Source organism: Protomyctophum bolini (genome assembly GCF_963924005.1).
Source record: "Protomyctophum bolini genome assembly, chromosome: 4".
NCBI classification, from domain to species: Eukaryota; Metazoa; Chordata; class Actinopteri; order Myctophiformes; family Myctophidae; genus Protomyctophum; species Protomyctophum bolini.
In genome coordinates, this window is record NC_137865.1 from 7,944,620 (window position 1) to 7,971,013 (window position 26,394).

Below are 26,394 nucleotides of genomic sequence, written 5' to 3' on the forward strand. Positions count from 1 at the left end.
TTCTTTGTCTTTCTTTCATATCCTCATATATAAGACTCATTTCCCACTAATGAAGTCCCCCTAATAGCTCCAAGCTGTTTGTTCGGGGGTCGAGGTGTTCAATTACGACACGCGCAAAACATGTAAATGACCGTGGAAGAAGATCTCCCGCCTGCTAGGGCCAAAATCCTTTTGTCTCAAGCAAAGCAAAGTCCCCTTATTCAATTTGGGCCGCGGGCGGGCCCCCCTGCCCGTTCCTACAGTTGTGCCTTTTCACTTTGCGATGACCTGATATTACCACGGGGTTAAGAAGTGTGACAGCGCCTTCTCCATAGCTTTTAAAAGCAATCAGGTTTTTTTCTCTCTCCCTTCTTTAGCTGATAGACTACAGTTAGTCACGGTTCTTAATGCACAGAGCGTGTCAGTGAGGTTTAGACTCCCCTCTAGCGATTAGGATAATGGCGTGTCGTAAAAAAAAAAAGAAATCTCTGTGACAGAGTCAAAATAAGATGCCCCCCAATAGAGTCTTGTGACCTTACTTTCCTTGTAATTGCATTACCTTTGTGAGGACTATGGCCTTTGTGTGGGCTTCAAACCGACAGTTCGGAAGCAGGAGTTAACACAATCCCTACTTTTGGCGGAATGCTCCGCCATAAGGACTGTAATAACCTTCCGCTCGTGTCGGAATGCTCCGTCAGATTAGCTTTATTATGGATATCAATCCGCATCGCTGAGAACTATTTTTTCATTATTATTTTGGGTCGGCCTTTCCTTCTTTAGCGATCCTAGACCGGATCGCGCATGCGCGCTGCCGTCCACCTCCCATTATACAGGCAGACTAAAAGCTGAATAACTCCTAATCTACGGAGCTCTCCGTGGTTAAATTTAGTCAATTAGCGCGATGTTCGGAGGTCTTTGCTGATAATCCGGTGGTCTAGATGGAAACATTGGTGCTTTCTAGAGCAAGGATGGCTATATTTTAGCTCGCTAGCATTGACGCTATTTATTTAGCACAAGATGGACGCCCCACAACATCCGTTTCTGTGCTGCGCAACCTCTAAATCCCCCCCCCCCCCCCCACAGACCGTGGCAGTCAGAAGTTGGATTTGTGTCCAGCAGGTGGCAGCCAAACGGTTAAACTATTCATTGGGTGTCAGTGAGGTCAGAATGATGTAGAGTTGCTGGCCGGCTACCATATATGCAGATCTAGTATGGCGTGACCATATATGGAGACATGGTGTCACGAGGCGTGACCATATAGTGAAAGTCATCAGAAAGAAAAAAAATACCGGCACTCCAAACATTTACATATTAAGTTGCAGTACTCAAATAAACCACCACTACAAATGCAGATGTTGCCGGAGTCAGTAACGCCATCGACAGGAATACTGAGTGAACCACAATAAACATCTTGCCACACTAATTGAAGCCCTGCGCCAGTTCATCCGTTCGCCTTCTCCTACCAAACCACACTGCTTGCACAAAGCTCTCCATGCACAATACCTACTGCATGCCTGTCCAGACATAACGCACTATGACTGCGATTTTGAAAGTCCAAAACCCATGCGGTATTACATATCTTTGGCCTCGCTCTGCGCCCTTTCGTATTATGGAAGCCGTGCTGAACACAGTGTCCATATGTTAATTATATTCGCTTTGCGCAATTTGCTATTAAGCCTAATACTAATAACCTAATACTCTGTGCATACCGATTACGCCTGGGTGTGACCACCTCTTAAATGCAAAGAGCAATGTTTGATTTGACACAAACACGCTCTGTGCGCTGCTCAGCGGTGTTGCCATGTCGGTTTATTATAAGCGACTTTGGGCTTCTTTTTCTGTAAAGCTGCTTGTAAATATTGGTAGTTGTGGTTGCTTTTCTTGTTTCTAAAGTGCTTATTTGGGCTTTTCTCCTAATGTTGTTTAAACCAGTGATCCTCACACAGTGACATTGCCCTGTCAAGGACCCCCAGATGAATGCATTTGCCCAACTAAGGACCCTAATCCAAAAATATTTTGGGCCAGTGACCCCCATGACATGAGATTTGTGTTTTTAAATGTTTCAATAAAATGTTTCAAAAAAATAGCAGATCTACAAGGTCACAATGCATCACATCATGATCACGACGCGTTGTGAGCTTGTAAATGGGCACCAGTGCCACATTGGCACAAAGGGTGGTGACCACTTGTCGGTTTAAAATGTCAATTACATTCTGCACAACACATTCTATACATTCATTAAAACTATGAACTCTGACTGCAGGGGGATATATATATTTATAATGATCATTATAACAATGTGCAAGAAAATATTTAAAAATAAGGAAGAACTTTATATTTGTGGACAATCAAAATATGTTGGAAATGTTAATGTGGTGTCATTAAAATTAATCTTGCACACTCACTAGAAAATCTCTAGAAAATAAATCATCTAGAAAATAAAAACATGGCACTTCACTTCATTTAAAAAAGGTTGCAGACACATGTTATAGGCGCTTCTTTTGGGATTGTTTTTAAATACCTATTTACTTGTTTCTATGAGACATGGCAACAGCGCTCTCTGCTGCATCGAAGAGAGGCTTTCTTTGGTAAAATGTTGAGATTAGAAACGGCCATAATTAATGTCTCAACCTTAAAAAAATTAAAACATCTCCATAATCCTTGGGAAGTTTGCTTTCATTCGCTGTCTGATACATTATGCTATTCTCATCGAGTCAAACATAGCAAGCGAAGACCATAACATCGGGTACAGTACAGTACAGTACAGTACAATTTAGGCATTTAGCAGACGCTCTTAATCCAGAGCGAGTTACATTAAGCAGTAACAAAAAGCATGGCATACATCACATATATAAAAAGTAGTTGAACGCATGAAACATGCGTAAGCTAAGAACGTAACACTGGAGTATCTATATTATGAAACTATATATATAAAAACTATACATACTATACTAATGTATATTACTACAGTACAGTACAGTACAGTACAGTACAGTACAGTAGCAACACGTCTCACCGTGATGCGTTATGAGGTAAGACAGAGACAGAGAAGAAGAAGAAGAGCTCATGTGCAGATGTTATCAAGCAGATATTGCTATTTGCTAAAGCTAAGTGAAATGAAAGCAGTCAAGCTTCATATTTTAAACCCCTGCATCGAGAGGGAACATTCTCTGGCATCTGTTCTCCAGAGTGATCTTTTTCAGCTATGTTTACAGAGCTCAATAGTATCCTCACACATGAGTCCAGAGAACCATGTTTTGCTCAGCACTGTCAAACAACAGCATAGCATGAGTACATGACTGAGGGCAATAATGTACATGTAAAAATACATAATGTACACAAGATGAAATATGGTGTACATGATGTACATGTTTGGCGGAGGGTTTCTTCCGCCAAACAGCAAATGATTACAACTGAACAGAACCGTACAAGATCACTGTTTGAAGGCAGGAGGGTGCACAGATCACGTTGTTTAACAGTGTTCCTTCTATAGTGCGGCTGTCAGGCAGAAACCTCATATCTCCAATATTTAAACTTTTTCAAAATGTTTAATACATTAACGCCCTACTTCATCAAACAAGATTGTTGCACAAAAGTAGTGAAAATGTCTCTAATGACTTTGCTTATTTCAATGACATCGCTTTATTTAAATAATAACAATAAAAGGAAGGGTTTTCTACATACAACGTTTCCACCCGACAGAAACGATTATGATAGGAGTGCTGAGAGGGAGACAGTGGTTTTGTAACAGCTAGGGGCCCAGGGGGGAGGTGTCTCTGGTGGGATTGGATTCCAGGCCAACAGAGACATATATAATCCCCAGGGCAGGTGGAGATGTCTCATAACCAACTACACCATTTTACAGAGATGAAACACAGCACACAGTTACATCAACTGTAGAGCGCTCGCCGTCTCCGAGAAAACACACGCATTAGGTTCAGCTGTGGGCAAAAAGATCTTGCACGTTACGATACCAGCATGAAATGTGGCACATGCCCTAAGAACCAATTTTGGCTATAGGGCCCGGGCCATCGCATTTATCCCATGGTAATCATGGCAGCCATTTTCCAAAGTGACTGCCACTCTAATTTTACCAGTAAGTCAGGTTCTAGAATACCTAGAATCTTGATTCCAGTCCAGTGGCTAACCATATATATTAGGGATGCACCGAAAGGTAAATTCTTGGCCGAAACCGAATACCGAATATAGGAAACAGTTGGCCGAAAACCGAATACCGAATATCCGAATATGATTAATATTATATATCTTTTTTCCTACCATTGCTGTCATGGCCGTACCTTAAAGCTACCTGATTTATGGCAAAATAAATGGTTATGGCAAAATTTAACTTGAATAATAATCACTATTATGGGTCCATAAAACATTTATTCAGCTCTTTTGAATGCATTAATTGCATACACTATTCGGTGATATATTTTCTGCCTATTCGGGCCGAAACCGAATAGGCCAAAAATGCATTTTTAGCCATTTTCTGCCGAATATTTTCTGCGGCCGAATATTCGGTGCATCACTACTATATATATATATATATACTTATCATTGGTATTCAGATACTCACCTTTTTATCATCATCTAGCTGACCATTTAATTTGATCACTTTGGAAATGAACTATAACAGCTGTGAGTTTGACAAACTACACTGATGAAGACAGCAAGTTAGCATAACGATGAAGACATTGATGAAGAACTTTCACAACGGCGACTTGGTAAACCGGCGAGTTCTCCGGTATCCGTCCCACTTGTGTCTTCCTGACTCTGCCCAGGGACTGTCTAAAGAGGACGAGACGCGAAGACCGTACGGGCAACTGCGTATGTTTCTTTCCTTCCATGGAGCAACATGGCGTCGCCCGCATACGGTCTTCGCGTCTCGTCCTCTTTAGACAGTTCTTGACTCTGCCCAAGATAGTAGGCTATAGCACTTACATTCTAATACCCCCACTGAACCAAGAAAGATCACTGCCTGCAGCTTCTGCCTCAGAAATTCTTCTCCGTAGTTTTGCCTAAGCATTTTGAGTTTTCCTGCGGTGGAGAGAATGCACTCTCCAATGGTGAAATTACAACAAAACACACTCCACATATTTCACGTAAAATAAATTAGAATCACTCGAGGAGACACAGAAAAGCGGACAGTGCATTCTGTGTGTTTTTAATGAAAGCTTTCCATAATTGCTTCCAGGTGAAGAGGACTCTTGAACAAGTCTTGCTTTCGGGTGGAAACATTGTAAGTCCAAAGCCGAAACAATTATATAAAATAGTGTAGTGCGGCTCAGGAAAAAAAAAGTTGAAGATACAAGGTTTCTGCTCGAACAGTGACTAAGTACACCTTTAGGGGGCGGGAATCATGTTGAATTATTCATGACTGCCGTCTTGTAAAAAAAAAGAAGCTGAAAATCAGCCAAAAAGAGTCACACAAGGACAACATGGATTAGCAGTTTCCTCCTGTATCCCCCTGTCTTCAGGAAACAACTCCACACATTTAATCGCCTCACGACGCTCCATTTCAAATTGCTTAAACAAAAGGCATCGAGTGGCATTTGCAGACTACACACCGGTTTTTTTTCCGTAACCAAAATGTCAAATACCGGTATCTATAGTCTACACAGGCTCACAATGTCGTGAACTTGTACAGAACTGCCTGTTTTGGGCACTTCATTCTTCTCGGCCAAATGTTCTTCTGTTCTTTCTTGCCAATTATTTTTTGAATTTCGCTGAATATTCTTATACGTTTGTCTTACCTGATGTTCTGGTAATCTGGTATCTCATAGACATAATGCTTTTTGTCTGTTTCGCCTAATCCATTTTTGCCCAGTGATTTGTATACTGTAGGTTTTACCTAATATTAATCAATAATTATTGCCTAATGTTCCACCATTTCACTTTCTTTTTTTTTTGTTGCTGCATGTGCTTCTATTTTTGTCTGAGGATCTTCTATTTCTGCCTAATGTCCCATTATATTTCTGCCTAATCTCTCTCTCTCTCTCTCTATTTCTCTGTGTTTTTGTGTGCTTTTTCTATGGCATGTTCACCCAATATGTTTTTTTTACAGAATAAGGGGCACTCTAGAGTCCATGTGGGGAAGATACCATTCCTCAACCTCGCTTACAATTCTGCTTCCACGTCTGACAATATGTGGGACCGCTCGATATCTCACCAGTCAAGAGTCACACGATCGTTACGGATGAAGGAAGAAGGGGGTAATTTGCTGTCACACGGGAGTATTCAAAAATCATTTTGTTGCCATTGGGCAGAAACCCCATTTCTCCGCATTTCAGCTTTTTCTGTTTTGTCGTATATTAATGCCCGACTTCATCACACAAGAGTGTGACATAAATGTAGTGAAAATAGACGATCTACAAGCTCACAGCGCGACACAACATTGTGAGTTTGAAGATCAGCTATTTTCACAATTTAAAAAATGGTTTTGGACATACAAGGTTTCCACCGGACAACTTTCTGTGTGGTTCACTAGCCTGCAGTCTGCAGTTATTGTTGTTTTCCACAGCTCTGCACTTGAAAAGTAGTTTTTTACTTTTGCTGTCTGTCTGCCTGCTTGTCTGATTATCTTTGCAGCTTGGCAGTGCCTTCCCTGTCTCGTTTGCAGTTTGTGCCAAAATCAAAATGAAGGTACTTTGCATTCATTCGTTTTGTGGTTGTATGCATAGAGAGAGGAGCTAAATAAATAAATATGAATTCTAATCAGAACTCAATCTCTTCAGAAAATAAAGAGGGACACTTTTTAACACTTAGACACGCTAGCATCTATTGACCAATTATGATATTATTCACGCCAGCATTTTCCCCAGTTGAGCTCTTGTTTTGAAAAGCCACATTTCTAGACTTCTGAACACAAACTAGGAGGTTGAACGGGTCCTGGACAGGTCTTGTTTACCAAACGGATCTATCCGGTGCACTGGAGGGCTCCACATCGTCGGCTCTGTGCCATCAAATAAACCTTGTTTTGACCAAAGATGCCATCTGGGACAAGGAATAGGAGATACAGGCGATTGAAAGAAACAGATAGAATGGATGATTATTGATTATGGCGACGACGATCTAAGATGAGCGACCCAGTGTTATGACAACAAGAGCTAGCAACCCGATGCTAACATAAGTAGAATTATGACTTGATCGATCGAAAGCGCACAATTGCCGTTGATCTATGGCAATGGCGTTGAGCGTAGGTTTAAATAATAGGGTTTAATAGGGTCTTGTTCACGAGTGAGGGAGATCAGCCAGAGAATCGGAGTGGCAGGGGCGCTATTGCAGTCGCTGCACTGCACTGTTGTGACGAAAAGAGAGTTGAGTCAGAAGGCAAAGCTCTCTGTCTACCGAGCAATCTTTGTCACCTATGATCATGAAGTGTGGGTCATGACCGAAAGAATAAGGTCGCGAATACAAGCGGACAAAATTAATTTTCTTCGACAGGTGGCTGGCATCTCCCTTAGAGATAGGGTGAGAAGTTCAGTCACACGAGAGAGACTCGGAGACTCCTGCTGCTCCTTTGCCTGGAAAGGAGCCAGCTTAGGTGGTTCGGGGCATCTGGTTAGGATGCCTCTCGGGCGTCTCCCTAGGGAGGTCCTCGAGGCACGTCCCACTGGGAGGAGACCCCCGGGGGCAGACCAAGGCGCAGTTGGAGGAAACACATCGACTCACTGGCCTTGGAACGTCTCAGATGTTGCTCTGGAGAGGGAAGTCTCACACTCTGGTGGAGCTGTTGCTGGATGGATGGATGGATAGATGGATGGTTTTATTGACATACATCTACTGCAATGGCTGGCTAAGTGTTTTAAATAATGTCTTCTATAATTTAAATATAGAAGCAGTTTAACCCATGTTATTATTATTACTTCTTTTTTTCTGTTTCTTTATTGAATGCACAACATTAATACATTTGAATATTAATTTTTGGGCACATGAAGAAGTTCTCACATTCCAAACTTTTTATATGAAATATTTAAGGAGATGAGAGCAGAAGGAAGCCAATCTCTTCTAAAGCTAATATGAAGCTTATTAATAGGCAAAAGTACATAAGCCCACCAAATGAAAGAACTTCCCCTTGGAGATTAATAAAGGTAATCTTCTCATATTTGCAGAGCAAATATAGAATTATATAAAAAAAAATCTAAATCCTTAAAGACCTTTAAATACCAGTGGCCGTCGAAAGAGAACCAAGCTAACGGCAAATAAAGTGACCTAAAACGGTTAGTCGCAATACTTGATTCTGATTGGCTGGATACCGTCACGTGACCAGTGTAAATTTCACCGATAACCCCGTACACCTTCAATCACTTTATATCATTCGCAGCTGATTCCGCATCTCTGTAGCTGTACTGGGGAAGGGGAGCGCTTGATTTCCTTACAAACCAATGCCGTGCAGGCGTCTAACTAAGCACCGCCCGGCTCATATGACTGTGAATGTGTGGCTCCAGGCAGCCCCATAAAGACATCAAGCGATATTCTCCCGTCACATAGCCTACTTGCCGACCACAGCAAGGAAGTGATGTGGCTCGCTCTGGTAGCGCAAAGCGTAGCTACTTTTGTGAATTCAATATAGTTTTATTAGGTTAATATTGCTATAGGTTTGTAACCGTTTTAGAAAAGCAATAAGCCACTCGAGGCCCCAGCTTACCGGGTATTTTACAATGGCTGAGCCTAGAAGACTGCCTACATCCCCAGCCATTGTAAAATACCCAGTAGCCTGAGACTTCTCGTGGCATATTGCTTAAATATACACACTGAAATACTTTTACTCTTTAAGAAAGAAATCTGTGGCAGGAATATAAAATATATAGGCCGGCTGTATATGTTTTAGTGCCGAGGACAAACCTTGAGACATTATTGACTCAAGGTATCAGTGAGCACTGCAGCAGGGCTGTCAACCGTCCCTTAACACAGAACTGGCCCTAATTTGGAAACTAAAAGACTTCTCACTTTCTTCCGTATTCTGGGAATCAATCAATGGCACAGATTTTCTAACTTTTTGTGTATTGTCGTAAATGAATGCCCTACTTGATTATACTATACAGCATCACACAAAAGCACCAAAAGTAGCAGATTCACAAGCTGGAAACGTGGCGCGAAGCAACACATTTTGAGCTTGTAGATCTGCTACTTCTGCCATTTTTTAAATTTGAATCCTGAAAAGTAACCGTCTTGGATATATGAGATTTCCACCCGACAGAGATGATACAGCTTTTTAACCACATAAACCCTAGACCTAGTTAACTGGAGCTGAGTTGTCTATGTACCTTTTCTGTCTACAACAAATCTCGGCGTCGCAATGCCTTGTGAGGGTTTTAGAACTTGTGTGTGACAAAGTAGGACATTTATTTACAAAAAAACAAGAACACAAAATGTTAAAATATGGAGATAATTGGTTCCTGCCCGACAGCAACAAAACCTACGTGTCAATGGGAACAAACACATCCCGCAAAATGTAACATACAGGCGTACACTAGGTGCCGATTTTTAAGGAACCGTTTACGGAAGCTTGTAGATTGTAGATTTGCTATTCTTTTGCCTAACACCCAATGCCCACACGCTCCCACTTCTCACCGGGGTTGCAAGTGGTTTAAAGGAGTCTGTGGCAGGAATATAGATAGAACGTAATGTTTTTTTTTAAGCGCCGAGGAAAACGAGGACATTATTGACTCAAGGTAGTCAGCGAGGCAGTGACCTACAGCATCGTTAGCTGGAGGTCCCTGGTGGATATCGTTTTCGGCACAACCGGTGCGAGACAGGCTGAGTGATTTTTCTTTCCTCGGCAGTGTGCTGAACCTCTCCCTGCTTGTGATCCACGCCTGCTGTGTTGTTTGGCACGAGACGAGCAGCTGTCCTCGCCACGGCGGCTTGGTGAGTAAAGAAGCATTTTTTTTGATTGGCCAACTTGAAGCCTGGGCCGGCCCAATGGGATCAATTAAGCTGGAAGTGGATCAGCCCAGCACGCCTGTCATGTGCTCATCTCCATGCTATGGCTCCCCGAACGGGAGAAGAGCTTTTTTTTTCTCTGCATTGTTTGGGCGGTTTTAGGTATACAGACAGAAACACACGATAACAAGAGTTCAGAAATGACTGTTACATACCGTCAGCGTTGCTGTCTGGCTGAGACCTTGTATTCTCCATTATCTCAACTTTTGGGGTTTATTATTTTTTCTTTAATTAACACCCTACTTCGTCTTACAAGAGTATCGCCTTAGAGTATCTACGAGCTCGCCAATGTGTCACATCGCATTACGCGCATCGTGAGCTTTTCCGCTGGCAATTTCCGCTATTTGCTAAACACATTTTTAAAGTGGAAGTGAAAGTGGTTAGTGTGTCTGTGGGTTTGTATGAATGATTGAACCAATGAAATGTATTAACAAGAGCTTGTGACTAAATAATGACTACATTGGAACCGTTGGAATAGCTTTTATTCATTTTTTCTCCCATTTGCTGAAAAGTAGCAATGGCCGATATGTTAGATTATATACTAGGCTAACCAGCCACACATGCAGTGGTGAGAACGGGCTGCCAGATGGCCAGATGTAGCCTAACTCTGGAAGGAACCCAGATATGAATACGTATGAAGTTATGACACCATTTGCATGCCAAGTACATGTCGTCGCTGTCCGGTGGAAACCTTGTATGTCCCCAAAACCTGCTCCATGTGCCGCATACTGATGCCCACTGTGTTAAATGGAATTACCATGACACAGTGAATATATCGTCTCTGTCGGGGGTGTCCAAAGCTGTTACTTTTCAGGATTCAAATTCAAAAGAGTCAAACGTACTGTAGCAGATCAGCAAGCTCAAAACACGTCGCTTCGTGGCCTAGCATAGCACATACAATAACAACACGGCAAATGACACTGATCACTCCCTCTATCGCTAGTTCCAACTCATGCCATCTGGACAAAGATACAGAACCTTGAAGTGGGAAAAGGTTCATTTTTGCATGAGTTCCGTTCCCTCAGCCAATGCGGCATTCAACAGACTGCCCCAATAAATAATTGCCAATTTTGACTATTTTGGGAAACATTTTAAAATAGTTCAACTAGCCGATCTACATCGACACGTTGTGAGCTATTTTAAAAGTTTCGGGGTAAGGGGTAAGGGGTAATGGGTGGCGCAAGATTTAGCCCCTCGTGTAATTGTCTTGGTGTTGTGTCGTGTGATATTGTGATATATAGTTTTTGTTGTTGTTGAAGAACAGAATGTGAAGACAAATATCCCTTTGGGGACAATGAATAAAGACCATTGCTATTGTATCATCAGGTAAGACGTAAAGGGGGGGGGGGGGGACAACATTTAGAATATGGAGATACAAGGTTTCTGCCCCGAGAGCAACGATATTCAAGTGGCACTCAAAACATGGGAATCCGCAATCAATCTCTACCAACCCCAACACAATTTGATTACTGTAGACTTGCACTATAAGGCCCCGTCTACAGATCACAGATTAAATTGTGTACATTAACAGAAATAACTAATACTACCACTCCATCTTGGTGCTTATCTCTGCGTGCAAAAGTGCCAGCTGCTGAACGCTGTCGCTCGCTGCATGCGGACCCCGGAGGGACTGGCGAGTTTCTGTCATTGTGAGAAGTGCTCTGTAGGGAATGGACTGGCTCATGATGCTGCAGTCAGTCAGAGATACAGTAAGCAACGAGGTCTATGAAAACAAGACCCAAAAAAGCGACTAAAATAGGCCAACACGCCGTGATGTGATGCACTATGAGCTTGTATAGATCTGCTATTGAAATAAGTTCAACATTTTGAATATTCTTTTGAAACGTTTTTTTAACTACACAAACCTGGTATGGGGGGGTCACAACATATCTACAACTACTGTAAGCTGTCCGAAGCAAGCTCAAAAAAGCAAGTACACATTAGGAACAAGTCCAAAGAATCAACAGAAAGCTTATTAATAGGCAAAATGAATACATAAGTCCACCAAATGAAAGACCTTCCTCCGTGGCGATTAATAAAAGGTAATCTTCTCATATTTCCAGAGCAAATATTGACCTTTATACCCGTCGAAAGAGAGTATTGGCAAAGCTAATGGCATCGTAAGTGACCATATACACACGGCAATCTTACGGCAATTTGACTCTTTAAGAAAGAAATCTGTGCATGGCAGGAATATAAAATATATAGGCTTACTGTATATGTTTTAGTGCTGAGGACATACCTTGAGACATTATAGTACTCAAGGTATCAGTGAGCACTGCAGCAGGGCTGTCAATCGTCCCTTGAAACATAGAACTGTCCCTTATTTGGAAACTAAAAGACTTTCTTCCGTATTCTGATTACTGCAAGTCTACAGTAATCAATTGTGTTTACGGGCAGAAACTATTATTCTAACTTTTGTGTGTGTTGTTTTTTCCCCCCCGGAAATTAACGTCCTACCTGATCATACAATAGAAATGGTCTTTATTCATTGTCCCCAAAGGGATATTTGTCTTCACATTCTGTTCTTCAACAATAACAGCAACAACAACACAAAACAACATATCACAAGACACGACACAACACCAAGACAATACACGAGGGGCTATAGCTTGCGTCAACCCTCAACTTATTTGCCTTTTAACCCATTCTGGTCGGGAACCCCTGTTGGTGTTTTAAGCATTACGTTATGCTTTAGCTATTGCAAAATAGCAGATCTACAAGCGCAAAGCGCGGATCTGCTATTTCAGAAAAATTGGGAAAATGTGATGCAAATCTTTGATATTCTTTCAGAGCGAACGTTTTTAATTCATATCATTGCATCTGGGAGGTCCCTGAAACAACATATTTTCAGATGGGGTCGGCAGCCAATTTCATATAATTTCTGGGGTTTTTGAGAACCACTGACATAGAAACAAAGGCTTTTCAGAAAACTGTTACCTGGTACAGGGGTCACAACATATCTAGCTGTCCGAAGCAAGCCCAAAAAAGCAAGTACATATTAGGACATTAAGACATGGTAACACCGCTGCCATCTCATTGGTGAAGCCCATTAGGGCTGGACTTTGTCATGTCAGATAAGCAAAATGTGCTAGTCACTATTTGCAAATCGTCATAGCATGGTCATGTAGATAGAGCTATGTAATGCATGGATCTGTCTCCATCTATGTGTGTTCTCTTGTTGTGTGCTATATGAACACATGTCTCATATCCGGGAGGCTGCATCTTGCATGTGGCCGTCTCCGAGAGCTCTCGACTTTTGTTAAATGAATCCATCAATTCATTCCACTCTATCCTGTTTTGTTTTTTTCACAAGTCGTGCTGAAGTAAGGTATACACTTTAATTCCTTTAACGTCTTCTATTCCCCAGACCTGCGTTGTTATAATAAATGTTGATGTTTCCCATGGGAGAAGGGGGGAGGGGGAGGGATTACCCCTCTGAGGCTGAGGCTGACAACACCATTAACACTTCCACAGACAACCCCTCAGGAGGTATAGTGTTATTATCTGTACATGCGGCGCGGCGCAGCCCCATGCGCGCCCACTCTCCGAGGGTGAGCACACAAATGGGCATGTCGAAAGGGCCGATGGCCGTGCTTGAACACAGCGGGGGTGACACCCTTCTGCCATAATTGTGGCCCCAGAGGATGTCAGCGAAATCCTAATGGCCTGCTGCAAACCGTGGGAGGTTCCCATAACAGTCCACCATGTGATCGAATGGCCATTCGCTTACCTAATATTAAATATTGTCATACATACCGCACGTTTCAAGATGGTGGATATGAATTGACCCCTTTTTTTCTCTTATGTTTTTAGCACTAGCCCCCCTAGCCCCTCCAACGTCTGGCTTTCACACATGACGTCATGTGGCAGCCAAGTCTATGGACTTTTAATGATCGTCTAATTCATGCCACCTCCCCCCCCCCGGCCCCCATCACTTCACACAAGTGTGATTTATGTTTTACAGCTTGTTTCACACTGACTGAGCAGACGCCTGAGGCAGAACTATAGGACCCTGTCAGTGCATGAGAATGAACCCATATAAGTTGTGCTGTGCCGAGTCTCCCATTGACAGGCCATGCGTATAGTGCCAGATATGGCTGATTACAAGCTCTGCCTGTCACCAATATGTTGCTTAACACATGAACGCTCCTCTCCCCCACTTTCCTGGCCCACGCGACCCCTGAGACAGAGAACTGTTTACCAGAAGCTTCTAGCCACATACTAACCAGCGTCAGACAATCACAGCAATCTGCCCACAGCTGAGCCACAATGTGCTTTAGGCGCCGTCAATAATCAGTGATTATTGGTACCGCTGGATGTACAGAGAGGACCAGGAAAATAGTATTTGTTTTCCCCATATTCTACATAATATTAATGTCCCAATCGACGCGTTCATAGGACGTGTGTATAACCGTCCTAGCGCATCCTCAATGACATCAGGCGAGGGGAGAATATTCTGAATTCTGACAGACAGACGGACGGACAGCCAGACGTACATTAACCCAACGAAGTTTAACTCGGTACTTTAACAACCTAATCAACGGGTAGCAGAGAGAAGTACCGTGGCGGCAGTGAGTGTAAACAGACAGATCAAAAGTAATTTGCTCGATTTCAATACAATGTATAAAGCCATTTCCACGATAAATATGCTGCTTCCCCGTAAATTGGAAAGCATAAGGGCTTGTTTGGCTGGGGGAAGGAGCATAATTGCTTTTTGATAAATTGTAGCCGGCAATGAATATGTTCCGAGAGCCGAGCAATGTGGGCTGAGCTCAATTCCTATTTATTTCAGTTCAAATGGCAAAACAAGCAGGAAATTGTCTCGTTAATATTGCAAAAGAAGTCTCCCAGTGTAGCTCTTTAAAATATTAAAGAATCCTAAAAGATACCCCCCTTCGATATTCCGGGGGTGCAATAGATATTGTTGGATATTTAATGTACTGAGTATATTCATTTATTTATTTAAAGGCCCAATTACGCTCCGTCGTTCAATTATACCACGTGCCGGATATAGCCCATTTACTAGTAGTCTCTTTCCAGTGTGCGACGCGGCCATACGACAATGGATAAAGGCTTTCCACAGCGAGACACGACTGCAGGTGACGTGTCTGCCGTGTGTCAAGACGTTGCCTCAAGCTCGACTACTCCTCTCTTCTGTATCTGTCATGTTCAATTCCTTCTCTTCTTTACAGTGAACACTACCTGGCCTGCACTCTCTAAATGATGCTACACTTCTCCCCTTTTTCCAGTGCACTCTACCTGCTAACAGTAATGACACATACCACTCTTATAAAAGGTATAGAACACATGAAACCCTTCCTTGAAATGAAATGAAACCAAAGAGAGATTGGCTTAGGCTTTTGGATCCACATTCATGTCACCCTCCCTGCCCCCCTGGCTTCTCTCCCCCGATCGCCCGATCCCTGCCCCCCCCCCACCACCACCACCACCACCACCACACCACACCACACACACATTGTCTAATTTGGCTGAAAGTCGGCAGTGGGCATGATTACACATTTCACATTCCGCATTCATAGATCCTGTTGCACGAAACGAGATGCATGGCTAATGAATGGCAGGAGATATGATTGCCACACTGCAAGGCAAATTAAATCAAGGGCAGTTTACAGCTACGGGCCACGAGACAGAGTGGGCGAGTTCTGACACACAACGGATTCCGTGTTTACAGCAGAGCGGAATCTCTGTTCATTAACCCATACTAGGCGGGAAGCCCTTTTGGTGTTTTAACTAAGCATTATGCTATACTTTAGCTATTGAAAAATAGCAGATCTACAAGCTCATAGCTTGTAGTTCTGCTATTTTAGAAAAATCGTAAAAATGTGGCACAAATCTTGAATGAATATATATTCTTTCAGACGCTGTAGTATGATCAAATGTTGGCTTCTTTCAGAGCAAACGTTTTCTTTATTTCGGCGTCAAGCCTAAATGGGTTAAAAACTAGGGTCAAGCGGCAACATGGATCAGTGGAGAGAAATTTATGGAAATTCCACTGTGTGAAAATCGAGTTTACAAGACATGCACGGGAAGAAAAAAGAAAAGGATTGCTCGCACGTTAATATCTAATGAGTTTTTGCGTGGGTTTTTGAAATACAAGACAAACTTGTGCCATGTGAATGCTCTTAATGTTATACTGCCAATACTGTCGTCTATCAATATTGATGGAGGAGGGCTTTTAAAAATACATTGTGGTTGTTATATAGTCCCTTTATTGTTTAATAAAAGATGAGAACTTCTGTACATCTCTGTCTTGACAACACCTTCCTCTCACTACACTGAGCACCCAGTTAATTATGCAGTACAAGTCTGTACATGTCAGCCGTAAAACAAAATGTCAGTCACTCGGATTCGCTAATCATCACTAGGTCATATGAACCACCCTCGCTTAGATCAGGGGTTCCCAAACTTTTTTGGACCAGGTACCCCTTTTGGGGTAGATATTTTTCCAGGTACCCCCTCATCCTCGCAACACGGATAACAAATAAATGTATACGTCTAAATGTAGACGTTTAAATGTAGACGTCTAAATGTAGACGTCTAAATGTATACAGACGTCTAAATGTAGACGTCTATATGTAGGCGTCTAAATGTGTATGTCTAAATGTAGACGCTAAATGTGTACGTCTAAATGTAGACGTCTAAATGTGTACGTCTTCTCTTATGGGGGTCCCTGGCATATCTTTTCAAATGGGGGTCCACGGGCTAAGTAGTGTCAATTTGGGGGTCCTTGACATGAAAAAGTTTGGGAACCACTGCTTTAAACACTTTAGCACTTTATGAACATGAACAAAATAGATGGGTCCCCCCTGGAACTCCCTCAGGTACCCCTGGGGGTCCCCGGACCCCACTTTGGGAACCACTGGCTTAGATGCATAACGTTCTGCAAAAAAAACAACACAAAAAAAGTCATATCCCATGACAGGAAAGAGTCTACACATAACCTCATCCTATAATTGGTAGACTGTTGTACTGAATGTAGGAATAAATCCTTTATCTAACACCCATCGAGCATATTGTCTCTCTCGGGTGGAAATGTCATCATGTCCAGGATTCAAATTCAAAAGTAGTATGGCAAAAGTAACACATCTACAAGCTTAGTGCCACGTTTCAAGCTTGTCGATCTACGTTTGCAGCGCGTGGCGCTGTAGCGGGATCAAGCAGTGCATTGATTTATGAAAGTATGGACATTACTGAAGGTTTTAGACAATATAATATTCGTACTGACTATATTCCAGTGCATAACATCTGTGCGCCGCTGTGCAAGACATGCTACTGAGAGTGTCTAACCAGAAGTATCGGAAGAGTAAGGGTACGGTCCAAGGAAGTTGTGTTGACGCTTAGTAGATCTTTCTACATTCCCCTTGTTGTAATTGTTCAAAAAAGACAGCTTCAGGGGAAGTATAACTAATAAGCACTAATAAGCACGCTCTGCATAAGGTCATTACCAGGGCGACAAGGAAAGGCTCTTGGAACCCTACTCCAGTTGCTAAATAATTTATATTCCTTTGGAGTCAATGACGACTTGTTGCAACTTTATACTTGGGTTTATTACCGTAATAAACTTTCCATAAAGACCATTCCTTTTTGCGTTTTTGTAAATATTGGTGCCATTCATTTTTAAGATGGATGATAAAGCAGGGTATGTTTCCGGGGGCTTGTGATTTGGATTTATTACCGTAGTAAAATTTCCATAAAGACTTTATGCTTTCAATCCCTAATTTCAAGTCTTTCCTCCTTCAGCGTGATATGCGTTTTTGTAAATATTGGTGCATTTTTAAGATTGATGATAAAGCAGAGTATGTTCCGTGGCTTGTGATTGGGTTCTACTGGTGAAGACCCAACCCTCGCTCCCTTTCCACCCAATAGCATTTGTTTCAGTTGCTTTTCGGGACTGGAGATTCCAAGATGGTGGATTTGAATTTGCTCAAATAATGGCTTCAAACAGGTCTATAGAAACCTGGATGACGTGACGGCTCCCTTTAGTCCATATTCTTTTACAGTCTATGGTCGTTACCAGGGTTTTTTGAGTGGTGCAGCCACTCCAATGACCAGCGATGTGTGTCCCTATGTCCGTCCCTATGGCTGTTTAGGGTCCCTACCGTATGTCTGTTTAGGGTAACAACAGGTGACAAAGTGGTGCTGTTGAGCTTCACACTGTGCACAGGTGCATGATGGGAAGCTGAGTTTTTTTGGGAAGCTGAGAGCCGACAACCAATAGTCAGACAATAAATACTCAGACAACCAGTCAGACAACCAATGGTCAGAAAACCAATGGTCAGACAACCAATAGTCAGACAACCAATGGTCAGACAACCAATGGTCAGACAACCAATAGTCAGACAACCAATACTCAGACAACCAATAGTCAGACAAACAATACTCAGACAACCAATAGTCAGACAACCAATAGTCAGACAACCAATACTCAGACAACCAATAGTCAGACAAACAATACTCAGACAACCAATGGTCAGACAACCAATAGTCAGACAACCAATACTCAGACAACCAATAGTCAGACAAACAATACTCAGACAACCAATAGTCAGACAAACAATACTCAGACAACCAATAGTCAGACAACCAATAGTCAGACTGTCACACAACCATTTGCCAATTTGCTGACTGGCTCCACTTCCAGTGAATTTCTATTTGTCAGATAGGATGCCTACAATTCCATGTGCTTGTCAGAGTGGGTGGAATCCAGTTCAAAGATGATCATTAACTGAAAGGTTTGGGAACCCTCTTGCACTATACAGTGACAACCAGTATAGCGTAAATTTATGGTCATTGTTTAGTTACGCAAACCCTAAAACGTATTTCTTGTTCGATAAAGTTCAATGTCTATTGATTACAATAAATTATTCCTATGATTACATCACGTCTCATTTGGGTGGAAACCTCAAACTGTTACTTTTCAGGATTCAAATTCAAAAGTAGCGAAATAGCAGATTGATAAGCTCAAAACACTGTGCAGAGAGCTTGTGGATTTGCTTCTTTTGGTGCTTTTGTGTGACATCATAGTACGATCAAGTTCATTTACGAACAAACACAAGATTAGAGGTGTCTGCTCGACAACAACGATATATTGACAGAAAAGAGTGAATAACAAAACGGATTGGTCAAGCATCTCTCTGAGACAACAAAGACAGAAGTGGTCTGACGTGGATATAAGCGGCCGGAGCCGCTTGTCAATCTATAAAACAAGCCTCCAGCTGGATACTAAATGGGATTCTCAGGCTGACAGAGCTTGTAGGAAATGTCTGAAAATGGCAAAATGAACTGTGGGTTGACAGGCTTTATTATTCAGTGTGAAGACGGACTGCTCAGCCCACGCCGAGCGAATAAAGTCAGAGAGGGAATAAAGATATCTATCAGTTTTATAGCAAGGACACAAGGAAGGGAGGACAGAGGACAGAGGGGAAGGAACGAAGGAGGGAGGAGAGAAGGAAGGACAGAAAATGAGAGTTATTGAGAAGGAAGGGAATGAATAAACATGGAGGGAAGGAAGGAAGGAAGCAAGGAAGGAAGGAAGGATAAAAATAAGTATACAGTAAATACCGTAGGTGCAGGGAACTCCTAACCTCGGGACAATGCAGAGGAATAGCAGCCAAACAGGTAGATGGGATGGAGCCAGGGTGTGCTGGAGCGCTAGTCTTGGGTAGTCTGTGGGTTACACATTAATTTAGATTAGACTCCCATCTCTCTCTCTCTCTCTCTCTCTCTCAATTCACTCACTCACTCAATTCAATGGCCTTTATTGGCATGAGAAAACATACGTTTACATTGCCAAAGCAAAAAGCACAATACAACAATACAATCAAAACAAAATGTAAAGTCAGAATCTTCAATAACTACATTTCTGTGGTGGCCTGTCATGCATCCATGGCACAGGGGTGAGGCAGGAGTGAGCTTGAACAGACGTTGTAGTCACACTCATGTTAAAATGAACTATAAATACATGCACTGACCCTGACGTGATTTGAACACGCAACCTTCTGATCTGGAGTCAGACGCGCTACCGTTGCGCCACAGAGTCACATTCAAACAGAACCGTTTTGGTTGTCATATTCACAGAGACAGCACTACTAGACCACTGTTGAAAGAACAACCAGATTGTATGTCTTCATAATATCTCTTCAGTGAAGTCAACATCATTGTAGTTCTTAGTTGCCATTTTCCATCTGTAAGCATAACAATTTGTTTTGTGGGGGTGAGTAAATGTTGACCCTGACGTGATTTGAACACGCAACCTTCTGATCTGGAGTCAGACGCGCTACCGTTGCGCCACAGAGTCGTATTCTGTAGTGGCCTGTCATGCAGTCATGGCACAGGAATGACACAGGAGTTACACAATAGACCTAGTCTATTGAACAGAAGTTAAACAATAGGCCTAGTCTATTGAACAGAAGTTAAACAATAGACCTAGTCACACTCATGTTAAAATGAACTATAAATACATGCACTGACCCTGACGTGATTTGAACACGCAACCTTCTGATCTGGAGTCAGACGCGCTACCGTTGCGCCACAGAGTCACATAGTGTTTTTCTGCCATGGTGGCGAAGGCATTTTTCTGATATGACATATTCAGATTTTTGTGTCACTTGTTATTCGTTAATAAATCAATTTCTATCTATCAAGATCACTCGATGCAGCTAGAGCAGGAACACACACAATGATTAGTCTTCAGGGTGGTTGTGTTCCATTTGATATCCTTCCCCTATCACAGCAGCTCACACATTTTGCTGCTGAGTTTGCACATTGTTGTAGGCCTACTTTACCCAGAAGATATAGGAGATTTTTGTCATTAGTCATGTTTTCAAAATCTCAGTGGGTGATTGTAATCTGTGGGAACTATGTGTCTCTGATGCCTATGCCGGCCTTTTTCGATCGCTCACTGAGTCTGTACCTAGTTACACATTTTTCTTTGTTTTGGGTCAGTCACGGTGCTCAGGTATTCTGCCAAGTGTATTCTCTGTTTAGGGCCAAACTAGAATGGTTCTAGTTTACTCCGCTTTTGTGTTGCTTTTTCCTTTTGCCGTTTTATAATTTGGTTTAGTCCAATGGGTTTTCTATCTGGTGGCTCCGTTTGTGTTTATGCCAGGGCCAGCTGGCTGAGGGGGTATCTCTCTAGAGAGTGTTGCTGTGTGTCATCTGGGTCACTTTCTTTTAGGTGGTTGTAGAATTTAAGTGCTTTTTTAAATTTTGATTATGAGTGGCTATCGTCCTAATTCTGCCATGCATGCATTATTTGGTGTTTTTCGCTGGGTCCGGTGAATGGATTTGCAGAATTCTGTGTGTAGGGTCTCGGTTTGCTAATGGTCCCCAGATCTCGCAACCATAGAGGGAAATTGGTTCTATCACAGTCCAGTATTTTAAGCCAGGTTTTAATTGGGATATCTATTTTGATGTCTCTATTTGTTTTTAAATTTGCCTGAAAGATGTTGAACACTGGTGCACTGTATAAAGTCAACTCTAAAACAAGTTATTTGTACATTGGCAAAGACGTACAAGTTGTATTTAATTTCAACATCAAAGACAGCATAGCACTCTATGGGGGAACAGCATATCTCTTGATGACTCATAATCAGGCTGAAACATTTTAATCAGTTCCAAAGTGGCCACTCAGAAAATAAATTAGACTATATGCTGTGTGTTGCACTCATAGGCCAGGTACTGCAGGCATAAATAATTATTTGTGTTTGTAAATATTGACCCTAAATTAGTATGCAAGTATGCAAGTGGCATAACAAACGTGTTGTGAGCCTTGTCAATCTGCAATTTTCTAAACAATTTGAAAGTAAAAGTGAAAGTGGCTGGTTAGGGCATTTTTTATGTTCATATTGAACCGATGAGAAGGGGCGGGAACCCCTTTTGGTATTTTAAACATTATGTTAAATGTAGCTATTGAAAAATAGCAGATCTACAAGCTCATAGCGCGCCACCGAGTGGCGCGCTACGAGCTTGTAGGTCTGCTATTTTTGAAAAATCGTGAAAATATTGATTTCAGAAAACTGGAGGATTTCGAAGATTTTTTTAAAATTTCGAGGTCAGGCCTAAATGGGTTAAGAGCTTATGGCTAAATAATAACTACATTGGATCCATTCGATTCTAATGGATCCAATGCAGTGGTTCCCAAACTGTTTCAGCCAGGTCCCCAAAAGAGAACTCTGATGTATCCCCAGGACCTGGAAATAGCAGATCTACAAGATCATATAACGAAGTGCAAATTCACTACTACTTAAACGTTTGTTATCTAATCATGGCCTTTCTTTGGAATTTGTTTTTAATTCATAAAATGCTTTTTTGGCAATGTTTTATTTATTTATGTAGGGAACATAAATGAAGTGACCCATACCACAGCTTATTTTATTTAGTTGGTATTGGTATTTTTTTCACTGTCAGCTGATGATTCACAATGAGTTAAATCGCTGGGCTTTGTTTATTTGTTTCAGTGGTGCAACCACTCCCTTACGGAGCTACAGTGTGTGTGTGTGTGTGTGTGTGGCTGGGTAGCTGGGTATGAGCACGAAAACAACATGGCTGTTTTTCACCACCTGTGCGAAACCCCCCCCCCCCGGAAACCCCCACACGGAGTTGCACCACTCACTTCACACGGGTGTGATTTTTTTATTACATGCCACAATGCCATTGAGACCGCATGGTATTTGCAGTGGAAAGACCTAACTCCATGACCCAGGGCGATAGTGGCTTCTAGCAGCAGACTTCGGTTCCCTATTGAAATGACACGTTAATAATACTTTCAAAAGAGACTGTATCAGAGGTATCGTCATTGACTGGAAATTATTGATCCGGCCCTTATGTTGTAGGAACAAAGTTAAAGATGGATGTAAGGAAGGTAAAAAGGAAGGAGGGGAAAAGATCAAAATAATAACAATTTCTTTGATAGACTCACTTTTTCTAACTCTTGGTGTGTTTTTTGTGAATAATGTGACACATGGAAAGAAACAATGAACAATGAAAAATCATATCGGCTGGGAAATTTGCCAAAATGACTCCATCCTCATAATCAAACTTATGAGGATGGAGTTATATTCCATTATGAATCCTGTTTCCATGTTTTTATTATTATTATTATTTTGCTGTATAAATTGTAGGGCTGTAACTTCGGATTATGCCACTTAATTAGCTATCACATAAAAAAAGAATATTTTAGGTTATTTTAGACATAAATAACTAACCAAAATACATTAAGATGAATAATTAATTAAAAAATACATTATTACAATTTTGCTTAGCTGCTGATTAAGCTGCTATTCAAATAAAAGACAAACAAAATAAAAAAATAATTAAACCTTTACTCTTATTGTGACTGCATACATTTGATTAAAGAATAGCTACACATGTGTCAGTCTAAAAGGAACAGTACTCTTTATGAGTGATTTATCACCTTTAATAGGTGATTTAAACATAAATATCTGAGTCATTATGTTTTGTTCTTGATACTATAATCCTATAAATCCTGCATGCAGGTACAGACATATTGTATTGGCTTTAATGGTCATGTACAATGATGGTAAAATGGCCTCCATGGATACCATGTGATTATGCATTGTTATATCGCTTTGCAGTCGCTGCAGTGCATGTGCAAAGTATCATCAGATTGTAAGGGAAGAGGGATGACTCACTCCTATTTAGTTTAGTTAGAATTAACACCGGAAACAAATATGGCTACGTGGAAAACACCCATTGTTAATTGCAAAAAAACTCCAGCAATTAGTTGCCGATTCGATTAATCTATTACTAAATTAGTTGACAACTGATTTAATAATTGATTTGATTACGATTAATCAATTGGCTCTTGCCTGGGTATTGCTTTAGATACACTGTACCTCATTGTATACTTGGTCCCTCAGGGCTCAATACTAGCAGTGTTAATTGTGACAGCAAATTCTGATTTAGGTTCATATCCATATGTAACTACAATTTCGGGGATGATTTGTTTATGTTTTTTTTTGTATATGGCGCAATTTAAGATTTCTGATTGGGATTTTCAATAGAAAGAATGGCGGCCTCTAGCGGCAGTGATGTCAGACTTTGTTGCTCTATTAAGCCCAAACCACAGTGGTACAGGGACTCTCTGGGACAAAACCCTTTTAACGTCAACCACACCAACGCAACTCATTGCAACTCAATGAGTTGCATTGGTGTGGTTGATAAGGAGGCCTTAATTGTCGTTTAACTACTCAGGTTGGATTAATGTTTTATTAGGCGCTGATCATGCCTAGTTCATCTCATTTTGAGCCATAATGTCAATAAAGACGGCATGCAACATGTGTGTACTCAGGGATTTGGCTGTTTCTTACGTGGACGCTACCAGTGGCTAGCAACAAAGCGAAAAAAATAAGCAATTTTTTAAAAAGCTCAATTAATTCTTTAATTAATTAATCAAATCTCGTTATATCGGGCGGGCGTCCAAACAGTTTACTCCAAAATGCAAATTTTTCAGGAAATATTTGTTTTTTACATTCTTCGGGAAATGAATAAAACTTTATATTTTGAAAACAAAGCAATACAGCCTCGTCAAAGTTGGTGTTGTGACTATATATTGTCAATTACTTCCATGAGAGGGGGAGAGGTGGTGGAGGTAGCTGTTTTAGCAGACAGTTTGAGGGTCCAGTGGAGTTAAGAGGTTTGGTCCCAAGCGCTTTTTACTACTTTTCATTTGTTCAATATTTTCAAAAAAACACACACAGACGTATAGGGTGTTCAGCGTTTAGCCCCAGATTTGGTCCATGCTCTTCTCACCGTGGTTGTTTTGACCCGACCTCCTGGCTGCGTGCAAGTCCAGCCCGACTGGTTGGCCAGAAGGTCACAGCCTTCATCTTCCAAACATGGCATCATCTCACACCACTGCCGGCTCCGCACGATACGAGCTGCAGAGAGAGGAGAGGACAGGGGAGGAGGAGGTCACAATCCAGAATCTCAGTTTTGTGCCATGCATGTTTCAGCCTAGAAATAAACGGGCTCAATTGAGAAAGTCATAAAAAAGTAAAGACAACTGCTTATACTTTTGCTCACACACACACACACACACACACACACACACACACACACACACACACACACACACACACACACACACACACACACACACACACACACACACACACACACACACACACACACACACACACACACACAGAGAGTTCCTGATTATGAGGTATATTACTCATCAGTGATGTAAATAGGTTTTCAATGTAATGAGTCCCGGGATGCAGGGATGGTCTTTTAGATGAGTCCCAGCCAGGGACATTTTATGAGTCCCACTTCAACAACGTTAGGAGTCATATTTTGCCATTTTTACAAATTGCAGCATTTAACTCCCATTTAATTTGATATGGTTATAATGTCGTTATATTCATGTAGAAAACAGAAGAAGAAATTATTATTATTATAACTAAAGCTAGCAAGATAAACTAGAATAAAAAACAGTGCAGTAGTGCATCCTGTGGATGCAGAGGTCGTTGTTTTATTGCGTCCCTTAACTATAAACTGCGTTTTGCGGATGCAAAATGCACCCCATTTTAATCTCTGACTCATTAAAGCCTTTTGTGTCTTACAAGACTCTTACTGGTACCTGGTGAGAGGGTTAAATATATAATTACTTCCACTGGTGGCTCATGCTACATGAAGTGCTTAATAAGCAACACTGGTGGTATGACTGATTGCTATGATAAGGTATAATATTATACTATGCATGGTGTTTATAGGCGTTTAGGGCTTGCGTGTGTGTGTGTGTGTGTGTGTGTGTGTGTGTGTGTGTGTGTGTGTGTGTGTGTGTGCGTGTGTTTGTGTGTGTTTGTGTGTGTGTGTGTGTGTGTGTGTGCGTGCGTGCGTGCCTGCGTACGGCGTGTTGTGTTACCATCAGAATAAAAGCCATATTAAAGTGACCGGTGGTGGAACTACTCAATTCAAGTGCTTGAGTCAAAGCATAGGAACTCCTGGTCAATAGGCTCTTCTAAGCTGAGCTCAGCTGCATGCCTTATTGGACAAATAAAGCCTATCTGGCCAAGAAGTTGGTGGACAAAGGAAAGGTCACTTGTACAGTACAACCAGGTGACTCAATACATGCATGTATGGATAGAGCCTATTTTTTCCCCCATTATAGCAAAACTCAAACTCAAATGCAAATATGTGTATCTCCCTGTTTATCCCCCGAGCGAGCAAGGTTGTCCTGGTAGCAGTTTATTGCCTGTGGCACGACCGCTCATGACAACATTCTCTCCGCTGTAGCAAGCAGACCCACTACACCCTGTAGCTCATTATCCTAGTGAATGGGAACTTTAGCCATGCTAAAGTTCTTAGTATGCCGTCTGCCTTCTCCCAGTATACTGTAAATGCAGAGGAGGCCTTAAGGATCTGGAGGCACGTTTCAAGAGCTAATGTGGGGGGCCCATTAGACAGCTTCTGACATGC

The 26,394-nt window shown here is 41.7% G+C and overlaps 1 protein-coding gene across 1 annotated transcript in view; it reads right to left on the reverse strand.

The window, feature by feature from the left end:
- Positions 1-26,394, reverse strand: part of LOC308313619 (chemokine-like protein TAFA-5) — a gene marked incomplete at its 5' end in the record, with an annotated part of 159,451 nt that overhangs the window by 1,077 nt on the left and 131,980 nt on the right. The window contains 2 exons of the mRNA XM_080760836.1: positions 19,513-19,617; positions 24,724-24,851. Of these exons, the coding sequence (XP_080616962.1) occupies positions 19,603-19,617; positions 24,724-24,851 (143 nt within the window). The 3' untranslated portion in view covers positions 19,513-19,602. The remainder of the gene's footprint in view (positions 1-19,512; positions 19,618-24,723; positions 24,852-26,394) is intronic.